General features: G+C 36.8%; 1 protein-coding gene across 3 annotated transcripts; it reads right to left on the reverse strand.

Annotated features, from left to right (window-relative positions):
* Positions 3071 to 16708, reverse strand: LOC18783372 (pleiotropic drug resistance protein 1). Of its 3 annotated transcripts, XM_020559589.1 has the most exons (24): positions 16398 to 16708; positions 15536 to 15656; positions 15348 to 15436; positions 15159 to 15243; positions 14883 to 15042; positions 14687 to 14763; positions 14211 to 14264; positions 14016 to 14106; positions 13620 to 13921; positions 13258 to 13539; positions 12854 to 13170; positions 12608 to 12768; positions 12404 to 12507; positions 12140 to 12296; positions 11931 to 12050; positions 11694 to 11824; positions 11271 to 11603; positions 5075 to 5365; positions 4900 to 4983; positions 4658 to 4791; positions 4293 to 4520; positions 4007 to 4178; positions 3668 to 3922; positions 3071 to 3558 (listed from the first exon to the last, which is right to left on the reverse strand). In XM_020559589.1, the coding sequence occupies exons 1-24, from the start codon at positions 16706 to 16708 to the stop codon at positions 3301 to 3303; spliced, it is 4317 nt and encodes a 1438-aa protein (XP_020415178.1). In that variant the 3' UTR covers positions 3071 to 3300. The 3 variants fall into 3 exon arrangements, with proteins under 3 accessions (XP_020415178.1, XP_020415180.1, XP_020415179.1); XM_020559591.1 differs by lacking the exons at positions 15348 to 15436; positions 15536 to 15656; positions 16398 to 16708 and having other exon boundaries at positions 11694 to 11800; positions 11979 to 12050; XM_020559590.1 differs by lacking the exons at positions 15348 to 15436; positions 15536 to 15656; positions 16398 to 16708 and having other exon boundaries at positions 11694 to 11815; positions 11964 to 12050.

A 21503-nucleotide genomic window follows, 5' to 3' on the forward strand; every position in this document is an offset into this window, starting at 1 on the left:
CGCAACAAATTACACCAACCATCCATCAGAATTTGGCAACCTCACAACAATATCTCACATGATTTGCAGGTACCGTCTGGGTCCAGTTCTTAATTGCACCGGCCCTTGTTGTTCCAATTACCAAATAAATAAAAAATACAAAGATAAACTGTCGAAACACCCCTTTAAAAATGCAATGAAGATTCAAACTTGAGACTTTCTACTGGCCTAGAATCCGTTGGTATTTCCTTGCCAGTCATTAGAATGACACTCTTCATGTGAATATTGCACCAAGATTCAAAAGATAGTATCATTTTTTCTATTTTTCAAAGGTGCCTTGTTCATGTTTAGATGAATGGCAGAGCTCTTTTTGACCATTTGTCAGGCTTCCTCGTTTTACATGCAAAGGGCAATTCCGGGATTGTTCCTCAAGCCCATCTCATCCATGGAAGTTGCACCTACCATATCATATTTCATCACCTACTATGTCATATGTGAATAGGTGATTATGTCATGCATCCGCAGGTTGACCTTTGATTCTTTACTTGTTCATCACATGGCTTCTAGATTATTTCGAGTTATTGCAGCACTTATTAAACATGGGCGGACCTACGTGGAGGGCGGACCTACGTGGAGCTGCCAATCTCATTTTGTAAATTTTCTCTCTCTGAGTCATTCTATAATAAGGGTCTTATATATAGTCCTTAGGTAAGGTTCTATCTTTTAACTCTTGGATCAAACTAACCAATTTAATCCAACGATTAAGAAATAGAGTCTCACGTAAGGGCTATGAGTTTTGGTTATCTTTTGATGATATATTAATATTTGTGGGTAAGCCTATGCTATTATTTTTGTGTTACATTGCATTTACTTGCTGTTTTTGTTTTATTTTTTTATAAGTTTTTATTTATGTATAAAGATGCATTTGAGGGTAATGCTCATTACGTTTATTGACTTAGGGCTCGTCAATGGGTCGGACCGGGCCGAGCTTTAAAGAAGGGAGAAAATATCAGGCCGGGCCAGGCCGAGTTTTTTTAAAAAATTCAAAACCCAAGCCTTCCTATGGGCCGGGCTTGAGAAAGCCCATCAGGCCGAGCCGGGCTAAGCCTAATGGGCCAGGCCTAAATGAGCCTACTTCATTAAAAAAAAAATCATAAACTTAATCATAAGGGCATTTTAGTCCAAATTTGAGATTAAACTCACTTAATTCTAATATTTTCACATCAAACCAAATTCATAAAACACCCAATAAAGTCACACAACTTAATAAGATTTTTCACAAAAATAATAAAACCAAGTATTATCTTTGAGGTTATTACATAATTAGACCTTAATACGTTTTAAAAAATAATAAGTATCAAAAAAATATTTTTTTTTAAAGGATGGTATGAATAAATATGCAAATATTTGGTAGTGTGTTCAAGAAAAGCATGATTACATTTGGTGGTACAATTATGTTTCGTGATATGATTATATTTGGTGATGTGATATGTTGTTCATCTTATTTTTATATACATATAATTGTTGAATTAATAATTGACACAAATTAATGTGCTAATCATCCAATTATAAACTAGGAATGAGTAAAGAAAAGTAAATGAAATGAAACAAATTATATATGTGATTTAAGTGATATAATCCTAAACCTAAACTCTTATTTATACATAATTATATATGTATGTGGGCCTAACGGGCCGGGCTTTTATAAGAGGGCCGGGCCGGGCTTTCTTGGGCTTGACTGCGCTGGGCCTATGGGCTTCAGACATCCAAGCCCAAGCCTAGCCCAGCTCAAGACGGGCAGGGCCATCTCAAAGCCCATAACGGGCCGGGCTGGAATTTTTTTCGATGGACCGGGCGAGCCCCCATTGGCCCATGAGCCCGTGGGCCAAATGATGAGGCCTATATTGACTAGGTGTATTTTTCTATGTTTGTTAATGGAATTCACTAGTACCGTCAAGTTTTCAATGTAAATTTTCCCTGGTTGGCTTTCGAATCTTGGATTTGCCACTGTTATTAGCTGTAAATATAATCAAAGGTTGTGGTGGGCTGTAGTCTAGGTAAGTTTTGAAGAAAAAAATGATAATAAACCTATATCTATATGGCCCATCACAAGAAGCTTGGGTCACTAGCAATGTCTGCTGTCTTTTTTTTAATCGCCTTTGGCAAAAGGTTTTTGAAGAAGGAAAAAAAAAACCTGTATGGCCAACATCAACTACAAATCATTAGGGAACTTTTTTTTTTTTTTTTTAAATTTTTAAAGTTTATTTGTATTCTTCTCTAAACCCTTTTGGAAGTTTTTAATGAATTATTCTTTTTTTACCCACTAAAAAAAAAAGAAAAAAAAAAGCGAAAGCTTTTAACATTGGACTCAATAAAAATCCTCGCAAGTCCTTCAATCCAAAATTCCAGACATATAAAGTAATTGAAATTCACAGGTGGGATGAGACTTTCAAAAACGAAACAATATGTTAACCTAATTCTATTGTTCTTGTGTTTACCACCAATATATATATGTGAAACTTAAGTATTTATATATTTGCACTTTATATTTGTGAAGGTTATTCAATTGATGCCAAAAAAAATTTAACGGATTCAAACTGCAAGAATGAGTTTTTAGAAGATTCTATGATTGTCTACATTAAAAAAGAACTTGCGGACAATATCGATGCAGATGAAAATTAGTCAATGGATTTGTGAAATCATTAGATTTTAAGCTAAAAATTTTAGCTAGCCTACCCACCGAAAAATTCATAATTCCACCCTTGATTATAAATACATTAAATCGAAAAGGGTGGATTGGTAACATCATGTACTAATGTCACCATAAAATCAAAAAGATAAAAATAAAAATCTTCGTTGGGTAGGTCTAGGCCTTATATTAGCTTTAACTCTTTCACGTCTGTCAATAGGTTTGTGGATGATTTCAATGTGTGGAACACAAGAAAGAAAAAACCCAAACAAGAACTAACTAAAATGCAGACTTCAAAAGTTTCTTGTCCAAGAACTTTAGAAATAAAATCCAATATCATGCTTGCCAATCAAATTTCAGATTTGTACATCTGGCTTCAGCAAAGCTGGTCCAAATATAGATGAGCATTGCTTTTCTAGGCTTGGCTTGGAACTGCATAACATTTGCAATTTCTTAGGGGTTGATGAAAATTAGGAAACCTTAAACCACTGAGCTTGGTTTACTGATTCTCTGAGCATAAAGGAACTAGCATGGACAATATTCAGCAGTTTTATGGAACATGTAATTGGCAAAGGACTACAAGGACTTGATGTGTTTCTAAAACTTTCCTATACAAGTAGGAAAAATAATATCTATCGTGTTTGGAAATTAAACGCCATAACCGAAACGGAAAAGATGAATCCAAAGAGCACTGTAAACCCTACATGCCCTGCTGCAACTACTACCACAAAATCATGTCTGAAACCGAAGTAATCATCCAAAAATTGTTTGACTGTTTGTCCATTGTCGATCGTATCGTTTAGGTCTCCAAACTGAGAAGCAACCAATCCATACAAGGTCCAAGCCACAGGACATGCCCAGTAGTACCATCTCCACCATATAGGAATCCTCTGTTGTTGGCCGGTAGGAAAATGAAAAAGACAAAAGGAACAATTGTAGTAATTTGGTAAAAATATGCTGAAAACTTACTCGAATACATAACAATTAAGCAACACTTACCGGTCGTGGGACAATGAATCCTGAAAAGAGGTTCCACAGTCCATAAGATGCATAGGTAACAATAGAAGCAATGTGATGATTTGGTGACACAGCCACAATCATCATGCCAGAAAATGTGAAGTACAACAATGTGAAGTACATAAAGAATAGATACCAAAAGAATTTGACAAGAGTCAACTCGAACCCGATCATCTTATAAATTATGACTCCATAGACCACAGTTTGTACTAAAATATATGGAAGCTCAATCAAAACCTGTGACAAGATAGAAATTGAATTATCATATATAGAGAACCAAATTTGGTGATTGAAAAATTGACAATATAAGATCCATTTCACCTGTGCCAATGCATATGCCAAGGCTGAATACATCCCTGCAGCCTTTTCTCTGTAGAAGACTGTTCTTTCAATAGCAACTACAGGCTGCACTGATGTAGCATTTTGGACCCCAAGGAAGAAAACAGCAATGTACATAGAGCCCATTGCATTGAACAGATCTTGTTGCCTTTTCCTGCATCTCATAAGACAGAGTGAATTTGAATACACGAAAAATGAGAAAACACAAAAACAAAATAATCTAATGATTTCCCCAAACTAATTTCTTTGTTTCCTTGTACCAACTTACATTTGGGAGCCGAGGTTCCAGAACATTGTCCCCAACAGCAACGCCATGAAAGTTGTAAAGAGAAGTCTTACTGCAGTGTATAATGGGTTGCGCCAATAGGACCAATTTTGTTTCCATAAGCAAACCATGGATTGGGTGAGAAATGATTGCGAATACTGAGTAGGAAAATGGAGGTCCTTTGAAGAAGGTGCAGGTTTGCTAAAGTCTTTAATAAGTTTCTTGTTTGTCCTGAAACATATTATGCCAAGCAAATGTTTCAGCAACTAATTTATGATACATAAACACGTTAAGGAGGTTTCAGCATTTTGCTATCGAAGAGGCAGTGAACTGTGTTTGCAATGTAGCAGTGACATCAACTAACAGACCTGAATAGTTTTGAATTTTTGTAAACTTGGGCAAAATCAATCCCCAAAGCTAGTTCTTCTGCTGAGGTTGTAAGTTCCAATATCCAAGTTGCTGGGTTATAACCATCTTTTATTTTACTTACTCCTTCAATTCCCTTGATTATAGAAAGTCATGTTAATATACAGCAACCATGACATAGGAGGGAAGGAAAAATTTAAAGTATTCAGTGTTGGATGTCTCTGTGATCCATGACACACCCTACCTCAAAATACTTGATTAGATGGCAAGAATGGTGACCCAATGGCCCAACAAATATTTCTTCTCCTCCGCGCTTCAGTAGGAGTAGCTGCATTCACACTCACATTCATCAATCTCAAATATATGAGAAGAGGGAACCTAAAGAAACAGCTAGTCTTCCACCCATTAAAATTTCTCACCTCATCAAAAGCTTCAAATATGTCAATGCTGGGCTGGTGGATGGTGCAAACAACTGTTCTTCCAGTATCCACGGTGTTCCTAACTGTTCTCATGACGATTGCAGCAGCTCTTGCATCTAACCCTGAAGTTGGCTCATCCATGAATATTATCGAGGGGTTTGCTACTAGCTCAACTGCAATGGTTAGCCTCTTGCGCTGCTCAGTTGAGAGACCACTCACACCAGGCAACCCAACAAGCGCTTGCCTCAACCGTGTCAGTTCCACAAGTTCCATCACTTCCTCAATGAACATCTGCAAAAGAACTTCATAATTACTGTTGACTTGTATATACTTAATTGTGCATAATAGCAGATTAGCATAGTTAGAGGCTTCTTCATAGGAGTTGACTTTTTAGCCTTTATTTCCTTTCCATACTTGTAATTGGCTGTTCACTATTTAATCCTCCTTTTGGGAGAAGAATAACACAAGCGACTATTCCTGTATCTCTAGAGAATTCAACATGGTATCAGAGCTCTCTAGAGAGGAATTTTAAAAAACCTTTTTTACAGGTTACTCCAAATTAGCCAGAAATCCATAATACCCAGACCTAAAGCCCTAAATACCCAAAACCTGCCCACTGCTACAGACACTACCGACTCCTATTTTCTGGATTTCCTGATCTAATGGGAGATATAACAGATTCTTCTAATTCTCGGCCTCTTGTATCTCTTCCAGCCAATTCCAATCATCATCATGATTTGATGAATGTCCAGTTGTTGCCAACTAAGCTTGATGGCACCAATTATCTGGCTTGGTCTCATTTTGTGAGATTATATATTACTGGTAAAGGTCGGATTGGATATTTGACTGGAGAGAAGAAGCAACCAGATAATACTGACCCAAAGTTCATAACTTGGGTTGAAGAAGATGCTATGCTTAGATCATGGCTTCTCCAGGCTATGACCCCGGATATTAGTCTTGGCTATATGCGTCTCGACTCCGCTCATGCGATATGGGATGCGGTTTCTCAAACCTATTCTGAGGGAGGTTGTGATGCCCAGATTTATAAATTGAAACATCGGATCCAAGCCACTACTCAGCAAGGTAAGACGTTGGAGACATACTTTAATTCACTCCAAGCTTTATGGCAGGAACTTGATTATTATCAGCCGTGCGACATGAAGTGCTCTAATGATACTGCTGCGTTAAAAAAACGGATCGAGAAGGAACGTACTTTTGAGTTCTTGGCTGGTCTTAATCCGGATTTGGATCAAGTGAGAACACAGGTGCTTGGAAAGGATCCTTTTCCCTCTTTGCGTGAAGCCTATGCATACGTGCGTGCCCAAGCTCTCCGCCGATCTGCTATGGTTATGCCACCCTCTTTAGAAGGGTCTGCCTTGACTTCTACAGCAAACCATTCGGCTTGGGCACCACCAGTACATCAATCTAGTTCTTCAGCTGCTGTCTCATCTAGTAATGTTGCTAAGAGTTCGAAATCTGATGATAAGGATGCTTTGAAATGTGATTATTGTCATCAGACTAAGCATGTGAGAGAGCAATGTTTCAAGCTCAATGGTTATCTACCTTGGTGGCCTGGCAAGAAGGGTGAAAAAGCTGAAGGCAGCAAGGGAGGAGGTGGAAAAGGGGGCCGTTCCAGCTCCAGAGCCTATCACACATCTTCTAGTGATTAGAATGACCAACCTACCTCTCAGCTCTCTTCTGCTCAAATGGAACAAATCGTTCAAGAGTGTGCTCGCTTGCTCTCTGATAAAGGATCTAAAGGGGCTTCCGGTCCCTTAGCCACCTCATCAGGTAACTTTGGTTGTTGTCTTAGTGCATCTGGTAAGTCTTTCTCAGACTCTTGGATTATAGATACAGGGGCAACTGATCACATGACTTCTAAACTTGATTTCTTCTCTCGTTATTCATCCCCTAGTAAGACTTGTGTTACCACTGCCGATGGTTCACCCACTCCTGTGGTTGGTGAAGGCTCTGTTTTCCTTTCGAATTCTTTGTCCCTCTCAAATGTTCTCCATGTTCCTGGATTGTCTAACCATTTATTGTCAATAAGTCAGCTTACTAAATCTCTAAATTGCTTTGTCACCTTTTATGACACTCATTGTGTAATTCAGGATCAACGGACCGGGGCAACGATTGGTCGTGGTAGTGAGAAAGAGGGCCTCTATCTCTTGGATGACCCAGCTGGCTATACTAGTTCTCCCACAGTTCATGCGCTTCAGTCCGCTACTGACTCATCCAGGGACATTTGGTTATGGCACAAACGATTGGGACACCCATCATTTATCTATTTACAAAAATTGTTTCCTTCTTTATTGTCTTCGGTTGATCTTTCTCAATTTAAGTGTGAAATATGCGAACTTGCTAAGCACCACCGTGTTTCTTACCCATTAAGTATTAATAAAAGTTCTGCACCTTTTGCTCTTGTCCATAGTGATGTTTGGGGTCCTTCTCGTGTGTCAAATTTATCCAATTCCAAATGGTTTGTCACATTCATTGACGATTATTCCCGACTTACTTGGGTTTATTTGATGACTGACAAAAGTGAGGTTTTCTCTATTTTTCAGTCCTTTCACCAAATGATCCATACACAGTACAATTCTAAGATTAAAGTCTTCCGCTCAGATAATGGGGGTGAGTACATCAATTCTGGTCTCAAATCCTATTTTTCGAATCATGGCATTATTCATCAAAGATCTTGCAGCTATACCCCTCAGCAGAATGGAGTAGCTGAACGGAAAAATCGCCATCTTCTAGAAGTTGCTCGTTCCCTGCTTCTTTCCATGTCTGTACCAAAGTCTTATTGGGGGGAGGCTGTCCTTACTGCTGCTTATTTGATCAATAGGATGCCTTTGCAAGTTCTCAAATTTCAAACTCCCATTCAGGTGTTCATTGCTGCATGTTCTCCTTCTACTGTTAATCATCTTCCTCCTCGAGTGTTTGGTTGCATTAGTTTTGTGCATCTTCATCATAGTGGTAAGCTTGACCCTCATTCCCTCAAATGTATTTTTCTTGGCTACTCTGCCACTCAGAAAGGGTACAAATGTTATCATCCTCCGTCCAAAAAATTCTTTGTTACTAGGGATGTTACTTTTCATGAGGACCATGCATATTTCTCTCTTCTTAGTTCTGAGACTTCTCTTCAGGGGGAGAATATAAGTAGTGAAGATAAGTCTTATGGTGTGCCAATGTTTGAGTTGGAAAAAATTGAAAAAAATGAAAGTGAAAAGAATGATAATGGAAGAGAAGACAATTCCTTGACTCTCCCACCTGTTGGTCATCGTATGTCACCATATGATTTGGTGTATACAAAAAGAGATAAGGTGCCCTTTCCGAGAAATGACCAATCTGCTGCCCTAGTGATAGGTAATTCAGAGGTAGAGTTTGTTGAACCTTCTTGTTCTTTACTTGAAAATAACCCTATAAATTCTGTTCCTTCAGTTGATAATGAATTACCTATTGCCTTAAGGAGACCACTTCGTTCTTGTCCATCAAAGTACAAATATCCTATTTCAAATTTCATGTCTTCTCATCGTCTCTCCCCATATTTTAAATCATTTGCCTATTAGTTGTCTTCTGTATCTATTCCTCAAAAATTGCAGGATGCACTAGAAAATCCAAGGTGGAAGGAGGCTATGGATGAGGAATTGAGAGCTCTACGAAAGAACTCTACTTGGGAGTTGGTGGAGTTGCCAAGGGGGAAGAAAGTTGTTGGTTGCAAATGGGTGTTCACAATAAAACATAAGGCAGATGGCTCTGTTGACAGATACAAGGCAAGGTTGGTGGCAAAAGGGTATACTCAGACTTATGGGATAGATTACCAAGACACATTTGCTCCAGTTGCAAAGATGAACACAATTCGGGTCCTCTTATCTTTAGCAGCTAACTTGGGGTGGACTCTTCAACAATTTGATGTGAAGAATGCTTTTCTCCATGGAGACTTAGAGGAGGAAGTATACATGGACATGCCTCCAGGTATAGATGAGACCTCTCAAGGAAAAGTATGCAGACTGAGAAAATCATTGTATGGCCTGAAACAGTCTCCTAGGGCATGGTTTGGTAGATTCTCTCAAGCTATGCAAAAGTATGGATATCGTCCTAGTCAAGCAGATCATACATTGTTCCTACGACATTCTCGGGATGGTAGGATTACTATTGTTATTGTTTATGTAGATGATATCATTATGACAGGGGACGATATAAAGGAGATCAGTAAGCTGAAAATACATTTGGCCAAGGAATTTGATATCAAAGACTTGGGGACACTACGATATTTTTTAGGCATTGAAGTGGCACATTCAAAAGAAGGAATCTTTGTCTCACAAAGAAAATATGTACTTGATCTTCTGACTGAAACTGGAATGTTAGCATGCAAGCCTGCGGACACTCCAATTGAACAAAATCATAGATTGGGAAAGCAAACTGATGATACAGCTGTTGATAGGGGAAGATATCAAAGATTGGTAGGGAAGTTGATATATTTGGCTCATACAAGACCAGATATAGCTTATGCAGTGAGTGTCGTCAGTCAATTCATGCATGAGCCACGTGAGGTCCACATGCAAGCAGTTGAAAGGATACTTAGATACTTGAAATCATCACCTGGTAAAGGCCTTTTATTTTCAAAGCATAATAACTTTGCTATAGAGGCTTACACAGATGCAGATTGGGCCGGTTCAATTTCAGATCGGAGATCAACCACAGGATATTGCACGTTTGTGGGTGGCAATCTAGTTACTTGGCGTAGTAAAAAGCAAACAGTTGTTGCTAGATCTAGTGCTGAGGCTGAGTTTAGGGCTATGGCCTACGGTGTGTGCGAATTATTATGGTTGAAAATTTTATTTCGAGATTTGAGGATTACTATTCAGGGTCCTATGAGATTATTTTGTGACAATAAAGCAGCCATTAGTATTGCTCACAACCCTGTACAACATGATAGAACCAAACATATTGAGATTGACAGACACTTCATCAAAGAGAAATTATCACAAGGATTGATTTGCACTCCTTACGTGAAAACCAATGATCAACTTGCTGATATTCTTACTAAGGGAGTTTCTAGCAAGGTGTTTGAGTCTTCTTTAGCTAAGCTGGGAATTCAAGATATCTATTCTCTAGCTTGAGGGGGAGTGTTGACTTGTATATACTTAATTGTGCATAATAGCAGATTAGCATAGTTAGAGGCTTCTTCATAGGAGTTGACTTTTTTGCCTTTATTTCCTTTCCATACTTGTAATTGTCTGTTCACTATTTAATCCTCCTTTTGGGAGAAGAATAACACAAGCGACTATTCCTGTATCTCTAGAGAATTCAACAATTACAAATCAACATCATGATAGCCAGAACATATGCAAGCCCCTTGAGGTGATCAAGTCAAACTCATATGGGGACCATGTTATATAATCTCTATGATAGGCTTCTTTCTATTGAGCATGATCAGTAGTTTTTGTTTTTCCAAGACCAAAAGAAAGTAAAGCACATCTTCATTATTTTTTTCATTAAAAAGAAACTAATAGTCGTTTGAATTAAAAAGCAAGGATTTGACAAGAAAAAGTACGGGTGGCTTTTCACTTATATCTCTGTAGTCTTTCTGGGTTCAAGTTTGTCTTTGAAGCTCTCTCTGATTGACTTGTATATCAATAATTAAGAGGAAAAACAAAATAAGAACATTCATTCTCTCTTTCCAGGTATGTCAAGTTACTTTTTTAAAGCTTCATGGGCAGTTTATTACTAGATACAAATGGATTATAGCTAGATTGTTCACCAAATTAAGAAAATTGTTCCGATTATAGCTAGACTGTTTATCAAAGCCTAATTCTCTTTCCTCTCTTCTTCTTTTTTGGTACTTTTTTTTTAATATTTCTTGGTTTGGTTTATTACATGATTAAACCTTCACTGGTCATTACATACAGTGTGTATTAGATTATTCAATGTAGTTTAGTTTAGCAATTATGAACAAAGTCTTTGAATACCAGAAGTCTTTGATGTTCCCTAATAATTTATATAATTTTCTAGAAGTCTTAATTATTACCTGAGCAAAAGCTAAGCCATAAGAATATATGCTCAAGTTCATTAATATTAGAAAAGATGAATAAGCTAATGAATTGGGGTTGCATAACCCAACTTTGACTTAATTTCTGTTGTTCACTAAACATCAACCCCTGAAACAGATTCTGGTTTTAGATATTATCATTCTAACCTTTATGGTTTCAGACTCGACTTCAGGTGGCAAACGAAGCCATGCTGAGTAAAGCAATGACTCATAGACAGTAACATGAGGGGAGTGGATGTCATTTTGCTCACAGTATCCAGAAATCCGGGCAAAGGTTTCTTGCTTCTTGGGGTAGCCGGAAATTTTGATGTCCCCTTCAATATATCCACCAGTTTTCCTACCCGCCAGTACATCCATGAGAGTGGTTTTACCAGCACCACTCACTCCCATCAGAGCTGTCAAAACACCTGGCCTAAAAGCACCACTCACACCCTTCAGAAGCATTAATTTGTCCTCTAGGACACCTTGGATCTTCATTTCCTGTAAGTTCAAACTCCGTTGGATATAATGTTTTTAAGTTAACTTAACAAAACAAATTAAAAGAGTGTAGTTGATTTCGAAAATCAAAACCTGTGGCATGTCAACTGAGTATGTAATTTCATTGAATGTGATGGAATGTTGTTCAAATGGAAGAACCATCCCTCTCCTCCCATTACGAATAGACTCAACTGCAATTTCTGTCACACTTTCATCTTTACTGTCTGCATTCCAATTAAAATTTAAATGTGATCTAAGAACAGCACCATAAGAAATACAAAAATACACACAAAACCTTGGGAGGTGCACATTATGGATGAGATTTAGCACCTGTCTTGGTTCGTTGACTTGAGCTATTTTGACTGCGCAGTAATTGACTAGTTTTCTTTATTCTGCCATCATGTTCATTGCTTTGATCTTCTAATTTTACAACCTGAGGTTTCGCAAGTGCTGCATATATAATGATTTATTTGATACATTAAAAGATAATCTTCCTAATTCATAAAAAAAATTGAAGTGGATAACGTACAGATACATACGATTTAGCTTGGAGAGAGCTACAATGTAACAAATATTGAATAGCAATACAAATCCAGTCATTGCCCCAACACCTATCCAATACCAGCATGCATGAGGAAAGAACCCGCGGGACTTTAAAACTTCAATTCCCAGAGATACTGTTGAGTTTGGAAGTACCTTTTATAAAAAGGAAATTGAGACAGTCATCAGATGAGAATGAAGAAACACTAATTATAGAAAAGATCTTGAAGGAACAAAGAACAATATGATTTCAAAAAAATTACATGTCTCCAACTTTCACCAAGTAACTCATTAACTACTATTGCATTTTGAGCGTACATCATAGGCGAAATCCAGTAACCCCAAACCCACCACTTTTTAACATCATCTGTCACATTAAGGAACAAAAGAAGCATCATATAATTAAGCAATGAAGTTATGAGAAGAATGTTGTTTTCCCATATGTTATGTTATTATGTTGTTTGTACCTCTAGAAAGCACGAAGCCTCCCAGAGTAGAAAGTGTGAGCAACGAGAATGACCCCACCGTGTTCGCAACAATCAAATTCCTACACATTGCTGCAATTAAACGGAATAATGCAGAAGCCATCTGGTTAACAAGTAGCAGCAGTAGATATTGCCTAAGAAACCTGCAGCATATGCAAGACCATGCATCAAAGATTGGTATGCATAGCAAACAAGTTAGTTATTATATATTAATATTTACTAGTTTACCGTTCAATATTAGGGTCGAATCCAATCACATAATATGTAATAAACACCCAAACTGCTATTTCTACAAATGTCATGGGGATCTTGAGAATCCATGTTGGAAGAGCATATGCCCATGCAGGATAGAAGAAGAGGTCTCTTTGCTTGTAAAAGATGGGAAGCTTGAGAATGGTCATTGCAAGCTCTGGCATCCCATTAAACATAATCCTGACCACTATGGAGAACAAAGCACCCATATAAACTCCTCCATCATCTACTGAACCACGGGGCATCTCAGTTCGTAGGAAGATTGTCATCGTAATCAGAGCCATAAGTGTCAGCTAGAAGCAGGAAAAAGAAACAAACTAAGAAATAGATACTTCGCAGAATATAAATCCAGAACTAAAATACAGATAATTAACATCTACTTGTGTCAGCTTGAAGATGTAGACAAAGGAATTCCTCTTTATTAGCAAATATTCTCTTGAGAAGCAAACTTTCAACAGTTCTCCCATTTTAAGACCATATTCTTTGGTTGTCAAAGCTGCTGGGTGGTTTTTTCTCTTGTCAAATGGAATTGACAGTTCATCTCTAAGTTTCTGTCCCACATGAAATGATTGGAATGCTTCGGAAAATTCCTTGACTGTAACGAAACTATATGGTTCATCTTTGCATGCCCAATACTGTTCCTGATCTTTACTTGATGTCACCTAAAACAAATTTCATTAAGCATGCAATAGAAGATATGAGATTCCACATGTAGTGTGCATCATTTAGTACAGCTAGCTACCTCTTGTAGGAAGTCAGCAATGCCTTTCCTCTCAGGACATTTAAAGCCCATAGATTCAAAAAACTCAAGCACATGTTCAAGGGGACCCTGGTACACAATCCGGCCATCCGAGAGGAGGATAATATCATCAAAAAGCTCATAAGTCTCTGGTGCTGGCTGGAGGAGTGTGATGACAGCCGTTCCATTAAGAATGTGAATGTATTGCTTGATTGAATTCACAATTTGAAATGTTGTCGAGCTGTCCAAACCAGTAGATATCTCATCCATGAACAGTACCTTTGCAGGTCCAACAAGCATCTCACCTGAAAATAAATTTTTTAAGTAGAGCCTATAATCGTGTATGCAGATTAGAACAATTTGATGATCTTCAATAAACTATTGATTGAATTTCTTTACCTGTTGTAACACGTTTTCTTTGTCCTCCTGAGATACCTCTTAACATGTCATTCCCTACTTTGGTATCAGCACAGACTTCCAGTCCCAGAATCTATTAATAAAAATGACTTGCTTATAATTGATTTTGAAAAAATTGTGTAGTGATTTCTGAAAGGACTCTTATAAGATCAAAGGTAGCTTCTCGGTATTGTTTACCTTTAGAATGTAATCTGTCACTACATTCACCTCCTGTCCTTCTGTGGCTATTGCCTACAATGGCAGAAGCCAATTATATTAGAACCACATGAAAGAATTCACTTAGGGCAGATTTGGATGGACTAGTTCCGAATCTTGGGACTCAGATAACATTATAAGGTTTAATTGTTTGTTTAGACTATACAATCCAAATATGTCAAGCTTTGAATACGAAGAAATGGAAGAAAACTAATAAAGTTCAAATGATTCCTTGCATATAGAAATTTCAAATCCATTTCGAATCATATGAAGCAGGCAAGACTACCAGCTATTATTACCAATTTCCAGTTTTGGAACTTTCAGTTACTTTAAAAATTCCATGGTATGATTTCCACCAGAAGGGAAAGTACAGGAAAAACAAAATCTCATGAATCCTCAAAGGTATAGATTGTGTGTGAGTTTTTGTGATCAACAGTAGAAAGTAGTTTTTTTCTCACCTTCATGAAGACATCAATGTCTGGATCAGGCTTGATATTAGCAGCTTTCTCTCTTCTGGACAGCTCTGCAAGCATATCTGCAGATGGCCAAAATGAAAATGAGTCAGTGCTTTACATATATCTAAATCTTATTATAGAGTTTACCCTAAAAACCAATGTGGAAGGAAAAGAAAAGCAGTTCCACGAATGAACTAACCATAGCGCGTCCCGACCCCCTGGCATCTTGCAGAAAAGGCCAAGGTTTCCCTTACAGTCATTTCTCCAATGTGTAGATCATGTTGACTGATGTAAGCAGCAGTTTTTTGGGGTAGAAATTCATTCATTTCATGGCCATTGTAAGTCACCCTTCCAGAAAGCTGAGGCATAACATTTGGTCTTCAAATTAGTTATGAGAGCATTCAGATTTTACTGATATCTTTTTCTGAAAAGCGATTATAGAAGAACTTTAAAGCTGTTTGAGAATCCTTTGCACCTTTAGATCTAGATTGAGCTTTCCAGCTAAAGCCTGTAAGAGTGTGGTCTTGCCAGAACTTGGAGGACCCAATAGCAATGTCATTCTGAAAAATGCATGCAAAACAAATGATAACTGGGTACTGAAATATCTTTTTCCTTTTCTTTGGAAGTGAGGAAGTAAAAGAAGGCAAACTAGTCCTTTGCTCACCTGCCAGGCTTTATGATTCCACTAACATTGTGGAGGATAGACAAATGTGTCTTTCTACTTGAAAGAATATGGAGACCATTCAAGAAGCCCTTTAAGATCAATGGAAAAAGTGATTAAACTGTGAGATCACTGAAAGGTTAATAAATCAAAAGCAGGATCCTCTCAGCATGTAGAGATGTTAACGTTACCTCGAGTATGTTAACGATGAAGTTAAAGAGTGTAGGCAAAGCTCTGCTTCCTACATAAGTTTCTGCTTCTACATTTAGATTCTCAATTCGAACCTCAATTGTTGGAAGATCAATTCCTACTCTGAAAAGTATTCAGGAAACACCAATAGTTCATCAACGGAGCTCCATTGAAACATTCAAATTTTTATACTTCCCCTACTGGTCTACTAAGAGAATCAGTCCAAAAACTTAAGATATTATGTACATACAGAATTTAAGTATATTCGTTCATATAAAGGGCGGTATCTAACAAACTTAGAATTATTTTCTTCAACACCCTCAGGTGGAAAGTAAAGAGGACAGACCTGCTATCAAAGCCCAAACACCAGAAGCATACTCCTCCCTTGTATATTAATGCGAGATTTAAAGTTGAAAAGTAGACTTGAATCAAGCAAATTAAATATTTGAAACTCCAATAAAATTAGGCTTGAGGTGAAGCCTGTCTGGAGAGCCAAGTTGAAACTAGCTAGGCTCGAATACTGATGTCAAGTTGTTCAAAGTACTATCCCAAACCAAGAAATGTAAGTCCTACATTAATGTTTATAAGATCATGAGCTTCTCCATCCGTTGTCAATTGGTTTTGGATAGGATGTTCAAAACTTTCATAGTACAAGGTCCACATCATCCACATGTTAAATGACGCGACAATATGCGTCGTTCATGTGTCCTAAATTAGGATTTTAGGAGGTTGGACTTAACTGGAATCTGAACCTACATAGGATGCTTCTCTTTATAACTAACTGAATAAATAAGAACAGTATAGAACAGGTTTTCATAGATTGGCATGACACAGTAAAATATCAGATAAGGAGGAACTTATTACCTATCAATACGGTTTTTGATCTTCAACAAGAACCTCTCATTGTCCTCTTCAGAACCTTTCAGAAACCTCCCAATCAATTCTTTTCTTTCTTGAAAACCAAGATTTGGTATGTCAATTTCACTAGCTTCGCCAGTGGGCGTAATGAGTATGCCTTTCTTCAAACGATTATAAGTAGGAAGCTTCTCAAGTGCTGCCCATTTAAGAGCTTCTTCTTCGTCTTCGTCATGCAAAGACCTTGAGAAAGCTTCCACACCATTGTTCCTCCATCTCAAAGAACTGCCTAATTGGAGACCATTGCCACCACTCTCCATTTCAATTTTCAAACTGAAAAAATGAAGAATATTGTTGTTGTAATAGCAAAAGCAACCCAAACCCACCAAATTAAACACAGACTAATTTCTTTCACAAACTACTTTCACCAAGGGAACCAAACTAATACAATTTGCAGTATAAAACATCTATGATTACAGGAAGAGTTTAGAAATAATACACAAGGAAAGAAAATAAAATCCAAAGATTGCTTCAAATCCACATATTGCAGCAAATCATTCTCTGACATTGCAGAGTTTCATTTTGCAAATATAGTCCACTGAGCACCCACAAAATGCCAGTTTGTTTTTTTGGGGGGGCAGATTTTAATCAAATATGAACCTTTGAAATTCAAGGCTGTCAGAAACTTGAAATATTTAAGGGTTCTTGTCTGACTAGCTTCCTCTGTTCAAATAAGGTAGAGGAAAGACACTGTGATATATATATATATATATATAAAAATATATAATGTGTATAATGCGTGTAGAGAGAGAGAGAGAGAGAGAGAGAGAGAGAGAGGGAAGTGTACCATGTTAAGTCTTTCATGTTCCAAAATTGGCGGGGAAATTAATATATACTTTGGATTTCATTTCTTTCTTTAATCTTCTTTGGTCTTCTAAGAAAGAGATTAAAAAAATAAAAAGAAAGACTTCCAACAAAGATGCAAGCTATTAACAATATTTTATCAATATGATGTTACTAAAGTAGTTTAATATTCATTGTAAATAGCACAACAACCCGATGATCACATCAAGAATTTTATTATCAATTAAAACCATGTAATAAAAGGTTTCAAAACTTAATGGTGGACCTTAATAAGTCTTTTTCAAATACTTGAAAGTCCATCAGTATGTAGGATGGAATATCAACTTCTTGTAGTAATTAATTAAGTGCGGCCACTATTATAAGACCCCGTTTAGTTTATATGAAAGGAGGCTTGGGCATGGGATGGTAAGTCTATATATGAGAAATGCTTGTTTGATACATGGGAAAGTAAGGGGAAAGTGAAACTCTTCTCCTCCCTTGGATTTGTTTTCCCTCCTCATGGAAACGTTTGAAAAAATAAGCCAACAATAAATGTAGTCCGTTTAATTTAGCACATAAATTGCGGTGAAAGTTACCAAAGTGGCATTTTGGATATGTCATACGTTGCTATTATTATTTGTTCGGGAGACAATTTCGCATCTTATGTATTATATGCAAAGCTGAATACATTGATCAAATTGCAATTACGCCAAAACCTATACCAAATTTTCTTTATTATCAACCGGAGTTGTCCACATAACTTCATTTTTGGTGTTTTTATTTATTTATTTATTAAGAGACTCGGAGCAAATAAAATATCTCATGAGTACACCATTCCATTCCATGCATGCAATATATAATATGAAAACTAGAGTATAATACGTAGTCCATGAGGAGGTTGGTCGGTGACATTGCTTCGGGTGCTCAAAAGTATCAAAATATATTAAAGATTATATGTGCATATCTTTTTTAATACAAGCACTACAGGGCGGATTTCTCATACGTATATTATCAAAGTGGGAGTTTGAATTTACAAACTAAAAACTTCAAAAGAATGGAAGTTTTTCACAAATAATATTAAGTGTTATGAAAGTTCGATCTTCAAATCAATGGTCTGGATTAAATTCCCGTTGGTCATGTGTGGATATAAATATGAGATCTTAGGGATTAAATATTATACTCAATACTTTTTTATTTTAAATACCAAAAATGATTGGTATTTTAAATTGGATGCCAGTTGAAGAGTCATACAAGGAACTAATATAAATTGTATTAAAATTCAATATTATCACATCACATGTAACTAGGAGTGTGCACGGTCCGGTTTGGGCCGGTTTTCGTCTCAAATTAGAATTGAAAACGATACTATTTATCCAGTTCGGTTCTATTCAATTTTTGAATTGAGTTTGATTTTTTGGTCAACATAGTTTTTTTCAATTTTTTTCAAACCAATTTGATTCAATTGATCGGTTCTTCGGTTCTGATGCCTACCCCTACATGTAACTCTCTCTTTCAATAACATAATTCAGTTGGTACACCTCCTCATATTTGAAGTTTGCCATGTGTCCATCCCACAAATTTATATATAGATTATGACAGCAAATATCATCTGAATCTATATACCCCAAAATTGTGACTACAATTGTAAATTTTCTTTATTTGTATATACCTCAGGACTGTTACTACAACTGCATGCATTATGAGCCTCCAAAACCTCCCAACTTTTGCGATTTTGACATGTGCATGAGTTCGCTTTTTTGGTGTTTGTGAATTTGTGACATAAGGCAGCTGCGATTGGAGCTAGAGCGATGCAACTGGAATGTTGGGCTGTAAGGCCACCACCGTCTCTTTTGATTTTCGACGGCCTTTCCTGTCCTCCCATGGAGTTCTCTGCTCATTAATTTGCTTAGATTCCTTTGGGTGTTGGCTTTATTCTAGGCTCTCTTTTGTATCCTAGTTTGCTTGCATCTTGTTTGTTTTTCTATTTTGTTGTTTTGCTGGCGGTTTTCGCGCCTTTTATTGAAGTATTTTCATACCCAAAAAAAAAGTATCCTTGCTTGTTGTTCATGTACATATAGGCATGCACACCACTAAGCCACAACAAGCTACACCTGCTATGTCAAATTTCTGGATGGTTTGGCAACAATCTCATAATGCACATGGATTTTTTTTTTATTTTTTTTATGAAAGAGAAACTTCATTAGATAAATTTCAATGGTACAATCGAAGACATCAACAAAACATCTAAAGTACTAATCTCAAGAGGTCAACAAATTAACATGCTAAAAGCAAAACTAAGTCGGACAAAAGCCGTCGCACTAAAACTACTAGCCCATATCACCACAATTAATTATAAGCCCAAACAAAACCCATAAACCCAACATAACCAAAACCCTAAAACAACCTATGAGTCTTCTTTGACAGTACCTACGTAGTGATGGGATGTTGTTTGAAGGGTTTTGTGGTTGGTGTTAAGGTTGATTTGTTTCTTATAAGTTGTTTGATTCTTCTGTTTAGTCAATAGCATGGGTGATACTCTTTCCTACCCTGGGATTTTGTTTCTCTAGGAAGGTTTTAACGAGACTGCCGTTAACATGCTAGTTCTTACAATGTAATGTTCCTTTCGATTGAATGAAATACCATCTTTTCTCAACAACAACCCTACCACCACCACCTGAAGAAGCGACGTCGCAGCTACACCTACCACCACATCCGTAACATATCTAAAGAAAACATGATTACTAGCGATCTACCTGTACATTATGCACATAAATTTGAAAGTCTCTTATCTATCCCAATTCTCATTTATTAATTGTACTTTCCTTTTTGGCTTTGTATCACAAATAATTCAGGGCATGTTTGGTATTCAACTTGAATCCAACTTTTTAAACTCAAAAACAGAATTTGAGTCCAAAACAAAAAAAACATGTTTGGTAGCCCTATTTTTAAAAACTCAAACTCAAGAACAACTAAAAAACACCACAATTATTAAAAACAAAAAAAATCTATTTTTTAAGTTTTTTTCTAACAACCCACAAGTTCTCAAATTTTTAAGATTTGAAAACAGTTTTCAAATTGCATACCAAACAAGTTTTTGAAACTTAAAAATAGATTTAAGAACTCCTTGTTTTTAAGAAAAATCAAAGTTTTTGAGTTCCCTATTTGAATAGGATACCAAACGCCCTCACTTACTCTTCTGAACTCTTTATTTCAATCTACATTCTCAATGGCATCCCCATTATGTTGCTCTACACATCAATGTCATTCCCAACATCAACATCGTCTAATTTTTTGTTACAAATCAACTCGTCAATTCAACCAGTTTTATAATTTTATCAATTTATTATAAGAAATTCAAATTAAAAATACAAAAGTAAGCTAAGCAAATCATGAACAATAAAATTGTCGAGCAGGGTTACCACATTGGTTGTGGCCTTCTCCCTTCCTCCTTGCTTAGCGTCCAAGGTCGAAACCTCAGAGTTTTTTTCCTCTCAATGTAATAAAAAGGAAAATCAAACAATAAAATAAAAAACTTGAAATACCAGCAGCTACCCACACCACACCAACCAACAAGACCAGCCACACCCATCCTTCTGTCCTATAACGACAAAAAAAAAGTTAATGCAATATTTCGCTTTTCCTTGTTTGTGAATTTGATTTGAGACATAAAAAGTCTCCTTCCCTAGTATATGCTCGAAATTCTCTAGGTGGACCTGATGGCCTCGTACATATAGGCATGCACCACAAGGACCACTTACCTAAGTAACTAAACAAGAAGACGAGACGAGCTCTAGGTTTGACTTTTAATTCAATAATTGAACAAAACATGAAATTCTAGACCCATTTCCCAAAAAACAAAACATGAAATTCAAAATGAAAAGAAATCATCAATCACCATGTTTGTTAAACAATTTGGACTTCGGCCCTTACTGAATCATTGAGAAAGAACTGGTAAAGCAAAAGTGTTTGGCATTGGGAAGTTTCTTTTCGTAGGGTTTTTTTTTTGGCCAACTTTAGAGTTCAAACATGTGAAATTGGACTCAATGTGTTTTTTTTTTCTATTCAACTAGGTGAATTGGCTCGGACTACGGATTTAATGAATAAGTGGGTCTCTCTTCTTAATTTTGGAGTGCATAATTGGGCTTAACATAATTTTTATATCCTTTTTCTTTATAATGACATACTATATAGATTTATATAAATTAGAGGCCCTAAACGGCCGCCTTACTTGCTTGTGCTTAGAGAACTTTCAGCAGCATGTCTTGCCCAAGC

The sequence above is a fragment of the Prunus persica genome, chromosome G3 (assembly GCF_000346465.2).
Source record: "Prunus persica cultivar Lovell chromosome G3, Prunus_persica_NCBIv2, whole genome shotgun sequence".
NCBI lineage: Eukaryota > Viridiplantae > Streptophyta > Magnoliopsida > Rosales > Rosaceae > Prunus > Prunus persica.

What these genes read in the sequence shown, in the direction of transcription:
- LOC18783372 (XM_020559589.1), bottom strand. Translation starts at nt 16,708, where the DNA reads ATGGAGAGTGGTGGCAATGGTCTCCAATTAGGCAGTTCTTTGAGATGG. An exon ending in GGAATCATAAAGCCTGGCAG is followed by an intron (nt 15,244 to 15,347) that starts GTGAGCAAAGGA and finishes TGCATTTTTCAG; the next exon opens with AATGACATTGCTATTGGGTC. An exon ending in AAAAATTCAAAACTATTCAG is followed by an intron (nt 4,521 to 4,657) that starts GTCTGTTAGTTG and finishes AATATGTTTCAG; the next exon opens with GACAAACAAGAAACTTATTA.